The following is a 16,346-nucleotide window of genomic DNA, read 5'->3' on the forward strand; positions in this document are numbered from 1 at the left end:
AACTTTACAACTTTGGGGGTGGTAGGGAGGATAGGGATGATAGGGAACAAAACAAAGGAGGGAGTACCAATGCTAGATAGGAAATGGACTCATTACCTTGCTTATGTGACTGTAACCCCTCTGTACAATATCCTTACAATAATATAAATAAATAAATAAAACAACCAAACCAGGCAGGGGGAGGGGGGGGAGGAGAGTTGGGGGACAGCGAGGGAAGAGGTAACATTGTCCAGAAAGAAATGTACTCTTTACCTGACTTATGTAACTGTAACCCTCTGCACATTACCTTTATAATAATAATAATAAATTAAAATATGCAACCAGAGTTAAAGTAATGCACACAATTGTTCTCTTGTATACTTCATTAGTTTTTTTAAAAAGTTTCAAAGAAATAATGACAAAAAGAGAAGAGCCTCCCCGTCGGGGAATCGAACCCCGGTCTCCCGCGTGACAGGCGGGGATACTTACCACTATACTAACGAGGACAACCCCAGGGAAAGTTGTTTCAAAGTAGGTACCTAGATAACTTTTCTCTAGGAAAGTTATTTCTAAATTGGAGAAATAATAGCTGCAAATTGCTGGGGAAATTGTATTGTACACTACTATCGAAATATAATGTGGTCACAAATAAGTTTTAATTTTCTAGAGGCCAGTTTAACAATAAAATTTTATTTTTATAATTTTAATAATACATTTTTATGCATCTAATATATTAAAATATTTCAATATGTAATCAGTATCAAGGTATGGTTAATTAGCCCCCATGTTTTTTTTCTTATGTCTTCACAATATGATATGTATTTTATTTTTACAACATAATTCAACTGGGATGTCAAATTTTCATAGGACACTGAATTGACACCTAAAATTCACAAATTTGCAGTTGAACAAGGCTCATAGCCACGTTTTTCCAGACATACTGAAATGTTCTACAATAACTGAATTGAGTATCCAATCTAATACTTTCCACTTATTTGATCATTTCACTTAATGTTCTTATATCAATTCACTCATAAATTAAATTAGAAAGTGCAGTGTTAGAGGCGCCGGTCATGGTTGTCCTATGAACCTCGCAGATAAAGACACAAAGCCTTTTTCCGAGACAGATGTTCAAACTAGATATCTCAGAATCCAGAAGTTCCTAAAGGTTCCTTCAACAGTTAGAAGAGGGGGAGAGTGGGGAAGAATCTAATCCCATGAAAACATGCCTGGGAAACGAATGGTGTTCAGAGGCAAAACCGAAAGTCAGAAAGAATGTCATGACGGTGCAGGTGCAGTTTCTAGTTTAGTTCAGGAATAAAAAGGGGTGCACGGCAACTATATCACCCACCCAAACGTTAAGGACAGAGGTGCGTTGGCCGGGAATCGAACCCGGGTCAACTGCTTGGAAGGCAGCTATGCTCACCACTATACCACCAACGCCCAATGGGCTGTGCTTTTTCGGATTCGTTATTTAAGGGAAGAAAGTCATTTCTTTGCCGTTGGTTCCTTCAAGTGTGTCTCGCATTTATGACCACTAACTGGAAACTCAAAGCCCACCTGCACTTTAAATCACAAGTCGAATACCATGCGGGGCTTAATGAAAAGATCGGAGCGTTCCTCCCCCTCCTCTCACCCCTCCAGCCCAACTCTCACAGCATTCAGCTCCGCCAAACCCTAAACTGATCAACCGAGTGATGGATTCTGGTGACTGGGCTTAGTGTTAAGGGTACAGGGAAAATGGCTGGCACTAGTTCACTGAGATCCGCCTCCACCTCGCAGCTGGAAGTATCAATGTGAGAACTTAAAAGGGTACTGATAGGACCTGCTTCTATCATGATAGTATGGCTGAGTGGTGTAAAGCACTGCGCTCAGCTCACGATCCCACCAGGAGGCGTGGGTTCTGACAAGTTGGTTTGCTTTTTCCTCACTTTTGGTCCTTTATTTATTTTCTCTGGATTGTATCATCCTCTGGACTACATCACCTAATAAACACGGTTCAAATTCTTAGAAAAAGAACTGCTAACACACACTTTAAATTTTTATTCTTATTTTAAGGATGATGTAAAGAGGAATTACAATTAACATGAGTCAGGTAATGAGTACATTTCCTTTTGTACAATGTCTTCCCTTCCCTCACTCTCTCCCAGTCCCTCCCTCTCATCTCCACCCACGACTTACATAGTTCACTTTCAGCAGTGTCCAGTGAGCTCCACTGCTGCACATTTTCACCCTTTTCCCTAGAGTTCTCTACCCTTCCCCTCCCTAAGCTATACAAGCAAATACATCATACAAAAAGAAAAGGGGGGAGGATGGGATGCGAAGGGGAAACAAAGGAGGCTACAATGCTTGATAAGAAATGTACTCATTATCTTGCCCATGTAATTGTAACCCCTCTGTACAGTATTTTCACAATAAAAAAGAAAGAAAATAGAATCATCAAAAAAGATGAGATCTCTTGTTTCCCTATCTTGGAGTTCATTTTGAGATACATACAGGCATGCACGCATAGATAGATAGATAGATAGATAGATAGATAGATAGATAGATAGATAGATAGATAGATAGATAGATAGATAGATAGATAGATAGATAGAGAAATATATCCTCTTTTGGACTCACATTTCAAATGGTCCCAGACACTCACCTTTTTTTGTTTATATTACTTTGGGGTGGTATTTCATTGTTACATTTCAACAAATTTACAGTGTATTCCTATCAATTTCACCCACGTCATCACTTTCCCTCCCCCTCCCCCAATTTTTAAAATCTGATGGATCTATCTCTATGAAGATTATTTGTGCTTCATTATAACCATTATAAATACATGGAGGAATTTTCTAATTTCAGGCCCCACCTCAAATCTACTGTATCTGCCTTTTGGAGATTCCCAGGTGACTCAAGTGCATATGAAAGTTTCTGAAGACCTGCTCTATCTAATCTACATGCCTTTGCACAGGTTGATCTTTAATCTGGAGTATCATTCCCTGCTTCTCACAAGGCTACCCTTTCTCAGTATCCATTCACAATGTTTTAAAGGATGTACTTAGAACAGAAGATAAGAAGTTACATACTGTTTCTAAGGAAAATGGTAGTGCATTTATAAGAGAAATAAGTAAGAAAAAATAGTTCTCAAATGAAACTGAATCTTAACCAAGTATTTAAGGTTAACATCACCAGTGATTTGTCATGTTGATATCATATACCCCTGGTATGTAGAGAATTTAGGAGACACAATAACCAAAAGCAAATTTTTGGATTGACTTCTAGAACAGGAGGACATCAGTGGAAAAGTCTGAAATCAGAATAAATCTACAGTTTAGTAAAATACTACCAGTGTCAAGTTCTTTGGTTTGATCAGTATGTTGTGGTTATATAAGATCTTAATATTATGACAAATACACAGTAATTGTAAATACATTTGGTATCTAAAATTGTAACACTTTTTAAAACGTGGAAACAACCACTTGTGAAGAGTAGGAGATCCTCAGGTCTCAGCCTCCTGAGGAGCTAGGATTACAGGTGTGAACTACCCCAGAGCTGCCATTCCCAGTCATTTTAACTTCAGGTTGATGGATTAAGCTCTCCATTCTCCGCTTTTTTACCTCTACTTCTCTCCTCCCTTTCCCTGCACTATAAGGACATGTCTTCTTCTCTTAATCCTCCTGTCTCAGTAATGTGTTTCTGCCTCAATCTCTTCCCTCTATCCTTTTTTCATACATACACAGCCTTGTGAATTTTTTTTACATCTCTCCTTCAGAACCTACTCCAACATTTTCAACTTCTGAAAGCCAAGTCCCATCATTTATCTTAATGGTTGAAATGAAAATCAAGGAGTTTTCTTCTTTTAAAGTTTATTTAGATCTATATTCACTTAACAGAACCCATATATACAAAAAAATATAGGTGAAAACCAATGTGAAAGTGCTAGCATACGTTAATAACAAATTAATGAGTACTGCTTTTTTTTTTTTAATAGGAGAGGTTATTACTTACTTTAATCCATGACAAAGACTTTAGTTATATAACATACTGAGAAGCAAGTTCCTAGCTTTGGGAGCAAGATTATTCACCTAATCCCTAAAGTTAAAGGGTAGGATTAGAGAAAACAGAAGTCTCAAAAAATGAACTTTTATAGATGAGGGCCTGCTGAAAGGAAACATGGAGAAGGTTCCAAGTCTTCCCGGCTCATTCTAAAGGCTCCCAGTTAGGGTAGAAGCTGGTCGAGGCAGTAACCCATTGAATTAGTTCTCCCTGGTGTAGAATGGAGGCTAGCTGTTAGAGTACTTTAGACTTTGCCAGAAAACCACGCAGACATCCAGGTACAGAGAACAAAGAAAGGTTTATTGCTGGGGAAGGGGCTGGAAAAGACCCCTTTCTCACAAGGGAGAAGTGAGAAGAAGCTCTGGTTATTGTCTGAGGTGACCTATATTACCTAGGAGGTTTAGGAGGGGCTAAATGGGGCTAGGAGGTGGAGATCCTAGTGTGGACGTGAGGACCAGGGGCTTCATCATGGCAGACTAAGATTTATGACTGCTGTCCAGACCTGAAAGTCACTCGAAGGGGCTCTTGTTGCCTTATATGGTGGTAGCTGTCCCAGAGGAGTGCCATCCCAAGGTATAGGGGGTTGGAGGCTGATTATTTACTGCCTTTACTAAATGGGCCTAGTGTTGCCTAGGAAGGGAGCATGCTAAGCTGTGGAGAGGGGAAGGAGTGTACTAAGCTATGGGAAGGGAGCTCATTGTGCAAACACTAGCCCAAGCATGGGCGGGTTTGCAGAAGGATTGCAGCTCAATGAATGGAAAGGCATATACTAAGAGTAGCCTCAGAGCCAGATGAAATGGCTGCTTTCTAAGTATTACCAAAAATTTCCTCTGGAGCCACAAGGCAATATTATTCTGTGACAAAGCAGAAATAAGAGACAGGGTGGATATGTTTTACTGCAAAATATTTTCATTGTTCGTGTTGATGGCTCAATGGTAGACTTTTTGTATACCACACGGGAGACCTGGGTTCAATTCTAACCACTCCAAGACTAATACTTCGCTTTCCAGGCCCTAAATTTGATCCAATATTTTTCTATTCTAGGGCTTTTAACAATTAAAATAAAAAAAAGTTGGCCCAGTCATGTGTGATCTTTCAGTTCAGTTCCTGCTCCTCCACCAGCTCTACTCACAGGGACCAGCCCTTTGCACTGGTGTTCAGGAGTTCAGGAGTGCCCTGACCACTCTGCTTCGGGGATGAACCCAGTGCACTGGGCTGGAGGTCCAAAGTAGCTGAAATGTCACTTCTATTCTCAAGACTGGTCCCCAATCCCTTTAGAAAGACATTGCATATTTTTCTCTGACCTGGTAGGGAACAGAACCAGTGCCTAGAAATTGCTGCAGTCCTGGTCCATCCACATGTTAATATAATAACTAGATGCATTCCCATAAGTCTGGGGACTACACTGAGCCACCTTCCCAGCCCCTTTTCAAATATTTCTTTATTGAGATTACATGACTACTGAAAATACTTTTTAAAAGAAAAAACAATAAAACACGTCCACAACACCCCTATGTGAACCAAACACCTGCCTCTCATGTCACAAACCCAAAACACCTATGATCTTTTTTTTTTTTTTTTGTCAGTCATGGTTCTTGAACTCTGGGCCTGCGCACTGTCCCTCAGCTCTTCAACTCAAGGCTAGTGCTCTACCACTTGAGCCACTGCACCACTTGTAGTTTTCTGCGTGGTTTATTGGAGATGAGTCTCAGGGCACCCAGCACCTATATGTTCTTAAGTCATTTCACCTATCTGAACAGCAGCTTCCTCAGTTTTAAAGTGAATGATATTGGACTACTTGTTTGTAGGAATTATCCAGGTTTCAAGGTCTCTGATTTCAAGTGTTAAAGAATGTTCTCCTTCCACAAATATGTATTGAATGCTTTATCATTTGTCAGACACTGAACTGTTGCTTTATCATGTGCCAGACATTGAACTAGCCTCTGAGCAAACAAAGCACTGGACTTCTCCAGGAGCTCATAGTCTGATAGAAAACAGACAATATTCTAATGGAAGAGTCAGACAATAAATAAGTAAACATACAACACATTAGTTGACAATAAGCACAATGGAGAAAAAAGCAGGAGGGAATTCAGTGTATGGTGGGAAGTGAAGTACTAAATGATCAAGGAACCTTTATTGAAAATGCAACATTTGAATAAAGACCTAAAGGACATGGCCTTTGCCCACTTTCAATTTCTATAACAAAACATCTGAGACAGGGTAATTTACAAATAAAAGAGGTTTATTTAGTTCACAGTTGTGGACACTGAAAGTTCCAAAACAGTTACCTACATTGGCTTGGCTTCTGATAAGGACCTTGTATTGCTACAAGAAAAGCTTTTTTGGAGGGTTGGGCAGCTTGCTAGGCAGGCATGGTGCTACTGAGCTAACCACCAGACCAGAAAGAACATTCTTGAATTAATATAGGCTGTGTGAAGAAGTATAATTGACTGGGTGAGTTCAAGGAAGACAAAAATGAGTAAGTAAACAAGGAAGAACAGAAGGAAATGAGATCAGAGACACAAAAAGGAATAGGATTGTGTAGTGTCTTGTAGAACATCGTAAAGGTTTTAACATTTGCCAAGTAAACTTTTATGTGATTTTGAGCAAAGAGGTAAACAAAACAAGCTGTGGATCCCAGATTGCTTTCAAGAAGGGGCTATGGGAGAAGGAAAAGTGTGGACTGGACAGCTGCTGCTGTTATTGCTTTTCTTTTTTTTTTTTTTTTTTTGGTTGGTCATGGGGCCTGAACTCTGGGCCTGGGCACTGTCTCTCAGCTCTTCAGCTCAAGGCTAGTGCTCTACCACTTGAGCCACAGCACCACTTCTGGCATTTTCCGCTTATGTGGTGCTGAGGAATTGAACCCAGGGCCTCATGCATGCAAGTCAAGCACTCTACCACTGAGCCACCTTCCCAGCCCTGCTATTGTTTTTAAGCCATAAAATTAGCTGCCATTTGTCCTGAGGATCCTGGTACCATCTGCCTTTGTGATTCATCTAGCCCCATTGAGCTTCAATGGTCTCTGCACACAGAGAAGTATATCCCAGTGTCCACTGCAAATACAAATACCATCATCAGGAAGAAAGGAACTTGAAACCAAAATAGAGAGATGGATGGAATTGCTGGACCTAGTGGGAGAGGCAGAGAAATGGGGAAAATGATAGTTATTAAGGCAGAAATTTGAAATGAACTGTCAGCCTTTGTAAATGTCACCCAAACCAAGAACTTAACACAAGGCCAAGAGTAGATAGGTAGGCCAAGAAGTCTTCAGAAGATGCCTTCATCTTTCTACCTTTCCCAATAAAGACTTTAGCCTTTATTATCCCAATAAGGTGTCCTGAGCACAGCTGTCTGAAGTTATAAAGGACAAAGATTTTTGTGGTCATCTAGACTTGGCAAATGTGACATGAAATACAGTATGCATATTCTTTCTAACAGGTTTTCAAAGCTAGCCCTGGCAGGGACAATATTTTGCTATGTAGCTCAGACTAGCCTCCAACTTGAGATCCTCCTGCCTCAGCCTCCCAGGTACTACAGTATCCCACCACACTGGGCATACTGAAAACATTTTTTTCTGTTGATCATGGGTCTTGAACTTGGGGCCTAGATGCTGTCCCTGAGCAATTTTGCTCAAGGCTAGAACTCTACCACTTTGAGCCACAGTTTTCTGGTAGTTAATTGGAGATAAGAGTCTCACAGACTTTCCTGCCCAGGCTGGCTTTGAACTGCAAGCCTCAGATCTCAGCCTCCTGAGTAGCTATTATTATAGGCATGAACCACCAGTGCCCAGATGTCTGAAAGCTTTTTTTTTTTTTTTTGGTCAGTCATGGGACTTGAACTCTGGGCCTGGGCGCTGTCCCTCAGCTCTACAGCTCAAAGTAAGCATTTTACCACTTGAGCCATGGTGCCACTTCGGGTTTTCTGAGTGGTTTATTGGAGATAAGAGTCTCAGGGACTTTCCTGCCCAGACTGGCTTTGAACCATGATTCGAAGATCTCAGCCTCCTGAGGCTAGGATTACAGGCATGAGCCACCAGTGCCCAGCTTGTCTGAAAACTTTTAATGTACATTATTAATATAAAAAGGACAGAGCATGCAATATGTTCTACATCAATTTAGCCACCGAACCTCTCATTTTAAAGCACTTCTCCAGGAGTTACTTGACTAGAATGACCTTTGGGGAGCATTGAATTAGAGAATCCACAAACCACATCAATATATCTTTACCCACCACCTCCTCTGAGCCCAGAGGGCTGGGAGGTGTTCATTGACCAGTACTAATCTGTCACTGGAGCATATAATACCTCCTAAAAAGCATGATGAGGACTCCACAATGCAAAACTTCTTAAGAACAGAGCTGTAGTTCTGCATAGTTGGAGAGAACTACCCAAGGCAACATGGCTCTCCTGAGCTAGAGCTTAGGTTTATACCTAAACTGAGAGGCAGTAAGTAACCACCAACCTCACAATCCCAGAGATAGAGGGACATCAGATAAAATGGAGGGTTTAGATGAGGTGGGAACAACGGAGGGTAATTATGTCTGGTAGGTATATTTGTGAAAAAAAGATGATTTCATTAAAATCCCAAGTGAATGACATCTATCCCCATAATTGCTGAGACACAAATCAGAAGACAGCACACATCCACCCAGCTGTCAGGTCAACCAAAACTTTTTTTTTGATGCAGGGGGAGGTCTGATCATGGGGCCTGAACTCTGGGCCTGGGCACTGTCCCTCAGCTCTTCAGCTCAAGGCTAGCACTCTACCACTTGAGCCACAGCGCCACTTCTGGCTTTTTTCTTTTTGCTTATGTGGTGCTGAGGAATTGAACCCAAGGCCTCATGCATGCAAGGCAAGTGCTCTATCACTGAGCCACCTTCCCAGTCCCTCAACCAAAACTTTAGCATCTCATTGACTTTGAGAGGACCACTTATGAAAATACAAGTCTGAAAAGATCCATAATGCCCTCATTATCTATCCTTCCAAGGGCTGAAAATCCTTCAATGGTACTGGTTCTTACTTTGGACAGTGATGGCCACAGACTTGGATGAGTAAGACATCCTTCCTATATTTCCTGTGCAGTAGTAATCACCACTGTGACTAAGATTGGCATTGTGGATGGAGAAGTTGCCACTGAAATGGGAGAACTTCTTGGATGTCCCATTCTGGTAGAAAGTGATCTTGTTCAGAAAGCTGTCTTTCCAGCTGTGGCACCTCATCACAATGGTGTCCCCCTCCTGGAACACCAGTTGAGGGGTCTGAAGCAGCAGCCAGTCTGAAAGACAGGAAAGGACACAGACCTCCCTCAAAGTCTTTTGCCTCACTCTGAGACCTCGACTATCCTTATTGGTGGGACCTCATGTGCAGAGAAAGAGCCTAAATTCAGAATCAGTTTCGTTTTTTTTGTTGGTTGTGGAGTTTGAACTCTGGGCCTGGGCACTGTCGCTCAGCACTTCAGCTCAAGGCTAGTGCTTCAGCACATGAGCCATGCACCACTTCCAGTTTTCTGGCAGTTAATTGGAGATAAGACTCTCATGGACTTTCCTTCCCTTGGCTGGCTTTGAATCTCAGATCTCAGCCTCCTGAATAGCTAGAATTACAGGCATGAGCCACCAAATCTGGAATCAAATAGTTTTGATCTCTAATTCCAGCTCCACTCATTTATGCACTCTGAAATCTTGGAGGAGTAACTTAATTCTGTCTGGGCCTCAGCTGCCAGTCTGAGGGTGCTCAAGTTTCACTACAGCCTTCAAGAACTCTGCAGAGGGCCTAAAAGCAGGAAAGAATGTGAATAAATAACTGTGAAGAAACTGTAGATTACAAGATCTCAGAGGAGGTGAGGGACCACCACAAGATGGTGTATACTCAAAGTGTAATAAGACCATGCATCTACTTATAGTTCCCAGATATGCTTATCTTCTCTTTCCTCTCCTGGAAGAAGGCAGCTACAGCCCTGTCCTATCAGGAAGGACACATGAGATCCAGAGATCCAGTCCCTTCCTGGAGGTGGGGAGAAAGAAATTCAGTCTGACTGAGGAGCTACTCTGAATGAATAATGGCAGTAAGAGGTAAGTCATGAGCTTGCTAAATACCTCTTAGGGGAGTAAGTGAAGAGCTACAACAGTAGTCATCATAGTCACATGACAGCTCTTCTTTATGGAGAGTCTATTATTTTAACAGGAACTTTGTAAAATTGTTGATGTGTTCAGCAAACATTTACAAAGTCCTGCATTGCCTCAGGTGCTGCAAATACAGAAATGGATGAGACACAATTTTCAATTCAAACTGCCTACAGGATGATGGAAAAAGACAGAGCAGGACACCCAGCACTGAGTGTGGAGAAGGGATATAAAGGTTAGGGAAATGTCACTTCTTCCCAGAGCTCAGTGAGTGAGGAAGGCGTTACTATCCCTGGGAAGCAGGCAAGGGAACCAACCGAGAAGGAGTAAATGAATTCATCGTATTTACATGGTTGGCTGCTTACAGGACTGAACTTCAGTTATGGTCACTCTGTGTGTTTTGGCTCTACATGAACGTGAACGGGCTTCTGTGAAATGGGGACTTCCTTTTCTCTCACACTCAGCTGCCTGTCTGTTGCCTTAGAACCTTCTTGCTCAATCAGGACTGAAGCAAGAATAACCATTCACATGCACTGAGGTATTTCTTAGGAATTTGCATAGACCCCCCCCCCCCCATCACCAACTCATACACTAAGCAAAGGAATGAGTGAAAAGGGCAATGCATGAGGAAAAGCACTTCTAGCAGCTCAGGACTAGGCTTGCCAAGAACAGGCAAACCTGTGCCTTGTAAGCACATTTGCTCCCTGCTGGCTTCCCAGCCCCTTCCTGGGACTCCCTCTACTTACCGGCTATCACAACCAGATGCACAGGGTCACTGAGGCTGGTCTGGCTCATCTGGCACCTGTACTCCCCACTGTCATTTCTCTTGGCTTTAAAGTTGTAGTTGGGCTGGACCTGGGCTGGGATGGATTTCCCATTGTGGAACCATTGTGTGGAGTGGTTCCCAGGGTTGTGGGACCCCTGGCAGGCTAGTGTCACATTGTCTTCCTGGAGCACTTGGATCCATGGGGGTTCAAGTTTCACCACAGCCTTGAGGAGATTTGCTGAGGCCAGAAAGCAGGAGTGGTAGTGAATAAACTGCGGAGGAACTATGGATTCCCAAGAATAGCTCAGAGGAGAACACAGACCACAGAGTCCCCTTGTAGACCCAGCTAAAGATCTGTGCACACATGGTAGCCTCTCTCCCTTGGGTCTTTGATGAATCCAGTTAAACTCTTTTTTTTGGTGGGGGGGGGCAGTTGTGGGGCCTGAACTCTGGGTCTGGGCGTTGTCCCTCAGCTCTTCAGCTCAAGGCTAGTGTTCTACCACTTGAGCCACAGCACCACTTCTGGCTTTTTTCTTTTTTGCTTATGTGGTGCTGAGGAATCAAACCCAGGGCCTCATGCATGCAAGGCAAGCACTCTACCACTGAGCCACCTTCCCAGCCCCCTCCAGTCAAACTCTTACCAAGAATCATATCCTAAGGCCTACTGCAATGAATGCCCTGCCCATATTGAACCCAAGTCTGATTCTTGGTAGAACAGACATGTCCCTACAAAGTAAATACAGTACTTCATTCTGAGGAAGTACCATCATCAGAACAAACGAGCATCTGGGTGCTAGTAGCTCATACCTATAATCCTAGCTACTTAGGAGACTGAGATCTAAGATTAAATTCCTTGGCAGCCTAGGCAGGCAAACCTGAAGATTCTTGTGTCCAACTTATCAACAAGGAGCCAGAATTTGAGGCATGTGGTAGAGTGCTCCAGCCATGAGAGGAGTAGGGGAGGCCTTGAATTCAAGCACAATAAAGGAAGCAAAACAAACCTGGCACTGGTGGCTCATGCCTGTAATCTTAGCTACCCAGGAAGCTGAGATCCAAGGATTACAGTTCAAAGCCAACCAATTCAAGAAAGTCTGTAAGACTTTTTTTTTTTTTTTTTGCCAGTCCTAGGGCTTGAACTCAGGGCCTTAGCACTGTCCCTAATGCTTCTTTTTATTTAAGGCTAGCAATCTACCACTTGAGCTACAGCACCACTTCTGGCTTTTTCTGTTTATGTGGTGCTGAGGAATCGAACCCAGTGCTTTGTGCATGGTAGGCAAGCACTCTACTGCTAAGCTAAATTCTTAGCCTTGTCAGATTATCTCCACTCAACTACAAAAAAAAAAAAGCCAAAAGTGGAGCCATGGCTCAAAGTAGTAAAGTGCTAGCCCTGAGCACAAAAGCTTATCCTGAGTTCAAGCCCCTGGACCAGCATACACACACACACACAAACACACACACACACACACACACACACACACACACACACAAATACGAAGGAGAAGAAGGAGGAGGAGGAGAAAGAAACAAAAACAAACAAGAAATTAACAAACTTACCACTTTGCCTATCTACGGAAGCTGTAAGGGAGAAAAGAATAGGTCAATGTAGAGCAGCAGAAAATGGTACAAATTAATTGTAAGGACAAGTGACTTGGGGTTCCTTTATTTCCCTACCCCCTCAGGAACTATTTTCCTCAAGAGCTTGTTTCTAGTAATCTTTCATCAGAACACTCGTCTATAAGTATTTCTTATTCCTGACCCCTTAGCATGGCTTCAAAGTAAGCTTGAACTTTTGGTACAGAATGGAGTTCCTCCTCTTCACAGGACTAGCTCCTGGAGTCTGAGTAATATTGGTGGCTGAAATTACCCTAGTCCAGAATGACCCTCACTCACCAAATACCAGTAAAATTGTCAGTGGTTGAAGCAGCCATTGATTCCAAGGTTGTACATTATGAAACAGTTGGGACTTCAACATTGTCCTACGACTTCACCCAAGTCCTGTGGCGTGTAGTACATGAACTCAGAAAAGAGGAAGGAAATTATTTCATCTTCTATGAAACAGTCATCAGTCAGGAGACTCCATTTCTGCTAACTAATCTCTAACAAACCAAGCTCAAAATGGAGTCAACTTTGCAGATTAATCTGCCTTTCCTGTTGTGCCCTTGTTAAAAACAAAACAAAAAACAAAAAAACAAAAAATGTGGGTTTTTGTTTGCTGGTGAAGAAACTGATGGGTGTGGAGTGATCACCAGGAGGACAGCTGAGATGAAATCCATATCTTAGATCTCATTTTAGTGTTGTTTCCAGAACACCCTCTGTGCTGTGTCACCAGCTAGTATAGGAAGTTCCAAAGGAGCTTTAACCAAGACAGGAAAATAAAAATACCCTTCTAAATATGTAACCAAAAAATCAATGTTAATAAAAGTAGTTAGCTGCAGGAGAGAATCTAAATATACTACAAACAAGATAATTTTTCTCTACTTCTGTCCTACATACACACAAGAAAGTTTTTAAGTTCAAGAAACAAATTTTGAAACATGTCTTTAATTCTACCTATTCCAGAGGCTGAGATCTAAAGGATCATAGTTCAAGGCCAGCCCAGGCCAAAATAAAGTTCATGAGACTCCATCTTAACCAATAAAAAGCTGGATACAGTGATGTGTGGCCTGTCATTCCCAGCCACTCAGGAAGCACAAACAGGATTATAGTCCAGGCTGACCAGGAAAAAAGTTAGACACTAGTCAAAAAATAACAAAAGCTAAAAGGTCTGGTGGCTAGCTCAAGAGGTAGAGTGTGCCTGGATGGTATGAGGAAAGCCCTAAGATCAAACCCCAGACTGAGAGTATGGCTCAAGTGGAAGACCCTTAGTTCAAACTTCAGTACAAAGAAAAGAAAAAAAAAAGGGTAGGAAAACCATAAAGCAATTTTAAATCTCATTAAAAGAAAGAAAAGAGTTGGGTGCTGGTGACTCACACCTATAATCCTAGCTACTCAGGAAGCTGAGATCTGAGGATCACATTTCAAAGCCACCCCAGGAAGAAAAGCCCATAAGACTATCTCCAATTAACCACCAGAAAACCAGAAGAGTTACTGTGGCTAAAAGTGGTATAGCACTAGCCTTAAGCAAAACAGTTTAGAGACAGTGCCTAGGCTCCCAAGGTCAAGCACCACAACAGAGAAAGATGGAAGGAAGGAAGGAAGGAAGGAAGGAAGGAAGGAAGGAAGGAAGGAAGGAAGGAAGGAAGGAAGGAGGGAGGGAAGGAGGGAAGGAAGGAAGGAGGGAAGGAGGGAAGAAGGGAGAGAGGAGGGAGGGAGGAGGGAGAGAAGAGGGAGGGAGGGAAGAAGGGAGTGAAGAAGGGAGTGAAGAAGGGAGGGAAAAGGGAAAAGATTGTCTATATGCTCTAGGTACTTTGGACAGAAAATATATGGATAGTGGGAGGGGGTTCCATCTAACTGGAGTTATCATAACATCCCACAGATTGAGCTCTTAGGCTACAACTTGGCTCCATCTAATGGCATGTCAGGGCCTCCTGAACTTCTAAATGATGGTTATAAACCAGGAATTCCTGAAATCTTCCTTAGGTTCTATAAATTGCTAGAATGTTTCACAGAATTCAAGGAAAGAGTTAATGCTTCCCAACTAATTAATAATAAAGGATATGATAAGGAATACAGTTGAACAACCAAATAAGGTATGTAGGGCATTGAAAGGGAAAACCTAAATAAATTCTATAGCTCTATTTGCTTTTAGTTACTTTTAGTTGACTTTAAAAATCACCAATTTTGAGTGCTGGGAAAGTGGCTCAGTGGTAGAGTGCTTGCCTTGCATGCATGAGGCCTTGGGTTTGATTCCTCAGTACTCCATAAGCAGAAGAAGCCAGAAGTGGTGCTGTGGCTCAAGGGGTAGAGCTCTAGCCATGAGCTGAGGAGTTCAGGGACAGTGCCCAGGCCCAGAGTTCAGGCCCCACAACTGGCCAAAAAAAAAAAAGAAAAAAGAAAAGAAAAGAAAAAAAAAAATCACTAATTCTGAGACCATAAATCTAAGCAATATATATTTGATTGCCACTAGCTTTGCTGTACATAATACCTCTGGATGTGTAGGTCATATAGCAACAATTGCCTAGATTGCCTTTTAGGAACATTGTCAAAAACAGTCTAGTTGGGCTGGGAAGGTGGCTCAGTAGTAGAATGCTTGCCTTGCATGCATGAGGCCCTGGGTTTGATTCCTCAGCACTACATAACATAAGCAGAAAAAGCTGGACAAGGTGCTGTGGCTCAAGTGGTAGAGTGTTAGCATTGAGCTGAAGAGCTGAGGGACAGGGCCCAGGCCCAGAATTCACGCCCCAGGACCAGCAAAAACAAAACAAAAACAGTCTAGTCAGTGGCTCATGCTGGTAATCCTAGCAACACAGGAAGCTGAGAAATGAGGATCACAGTTCAAAGTCAGCCTGGGCACAGTATGGAGAGTCATACTATGGCTCATACTGGCATACTGTGGCTCAAAGTGGTAGAGTGCTAGCCTTGAACAGAAAGAGCCTGAAACAGTGTCTAGGCCCTGAGTTCAAGCCCCATGATTAACCAAAAGCCCCATGACAAACAACAACAAAAAACATGAAGAAAGATTTTGCATGCATAGGCCACTAATTATCTCATCTAATCTCCTTTCCCAAGCCTTAAACTAGAATGCGTGTGTGTGTGTGTGTGTGTGTGCGTGTGTGTGTGTGTGTGTGCGTGTGTGTGTGTGTGTGTGTGTGAGTGTGTGTGTGTGTGTGTGAGTGTGTGTGTGAGTGTGTGTGTGTGTGTGCGTGTGTGTGTGTGCGTGTGTGTGTGTGAGTGTGTGTGTGTGAGTGTGTGTGTGTGTGTGCGTGTGTGTGTGTGTGCGTGTGTGTGTGTGTGTGTGTGTGCGTGTGTGTGTGTGTGTGCGCGTGTGTGTTCAAGCCTCACAACCTAAGATTACAAGGGAGAGCCATCAGCGTCCGGTTCCAATTTCTTTTAATACAACCAAAATTGGAAGTAGAGGACAGAGTATTCCATTCCACAATTTTCAATTAAGGTTAATTATATAAATTACATTCCCTTTTTTTTATTCTACATCTTCCCTTTATTCTCTTTAGCTCTGCTTCAGTGGTAAATCTTCCTAACACATCAATCTTTCCTCCTACAGCTGAATCAATATGAACAGTTACTGAATAAAATCATAACTGTAGCTATCCTTCAGCATTGAGGCACAATCTCACTGAGGAAAGAATTGTAACTAATGAAAAGCAAAAGTTGTTCTTAGGAATGGCTTGGCATTATTGGTTCTATGTGACTGTCAATGCTCCTACTTCACTCATCTTCAGGACAGACCTTGTTAATGAAAGGACATGAAGAGATAGGACTGCCTTTTGAGAAGACAGACAAACTGGATGGACAAGGAAAACTCAATGTCCTGAGGATG

The 16,346-nt window shown here is 42.3% G+C and overlaps 1 protein-coding gene and 2 non-coding genes across 4 annotated transcripts; all 3 read right to left on the reverse strand.

The window, feature by feature from the left end:
* Nucleotides 1-413: 413 nt before the first annotated feature.
* Nucleotides 414-485, reverse strand: Trnad-guc. The gene has a single exon. It is a non-coding gene; the product is annotated as a tRNA-Asp (tRNA).
* An 865-nt stretch (nt 486-1,350) lies between these two features.
* Trnag-ucc lies at nt 1,351-1,422 on the reverse strand. Its single transcript has one exon. It is a non-coding gene; the product is annotated as a tRNA-Gly (tRNA).
* A 5,475-nt stretch (nt 1,423-6,897) lies between these two features.
* On the reverse strand, nt 6,898-12,924 carry LOC122109328 (low affinity immunoglobulin gamma Fc region receptor III-like). 2 transcript variants are annotated; one of them, XM_042681609.1, is made up of 5 exons: nt 12,800-12,924; nt 12,464-12,484; nt 10,890-11,147; nt 9,045-9,299; nt 6,899-7,154 (listed from the first exon to the last, which is right to left on the reverse strand). In XM_042681609.1, exons 1-5 carry the CDS (start codon nt 12,879-12,881, stop codon nt 7,039-7,041), a joined length of 732 nt encoding a protein of 243 aa, XP_042537543.1. In that variant the 5' UTR covers nt 12,882-12,924; the 3' UTR covers nt 6,899-7,038. The 2 variants fall into 2 exon arrangements, with proteins under 2 accessions (XP_042537544.1, XP_042537543.1); XM_042681610.1 differs by lacking the exon at nt 12,464-12,484 and having other exon boundaries at nt 6,898-7,154.
* Between the last annotated feature and the right edge of the window lie 3,422 nt (nt 12,925-16,346).

This window comes from Dipodomys spectabilis, unplaced genomic scaffold (genome assembly GCF_019054845.1).
Source record: "Dipodomys spectabilis isolate Male_0828 unplaced genomic scaffold, ASM1905484v1 ptg000069l, whole genome shotgun sequence".
Lineage (NCBI taxonomy): Eukaryota > Metazoa > Chordata > Mammalia > Rodentia > Heteromyidae > Dipodomys > Dipodomys spectabilis.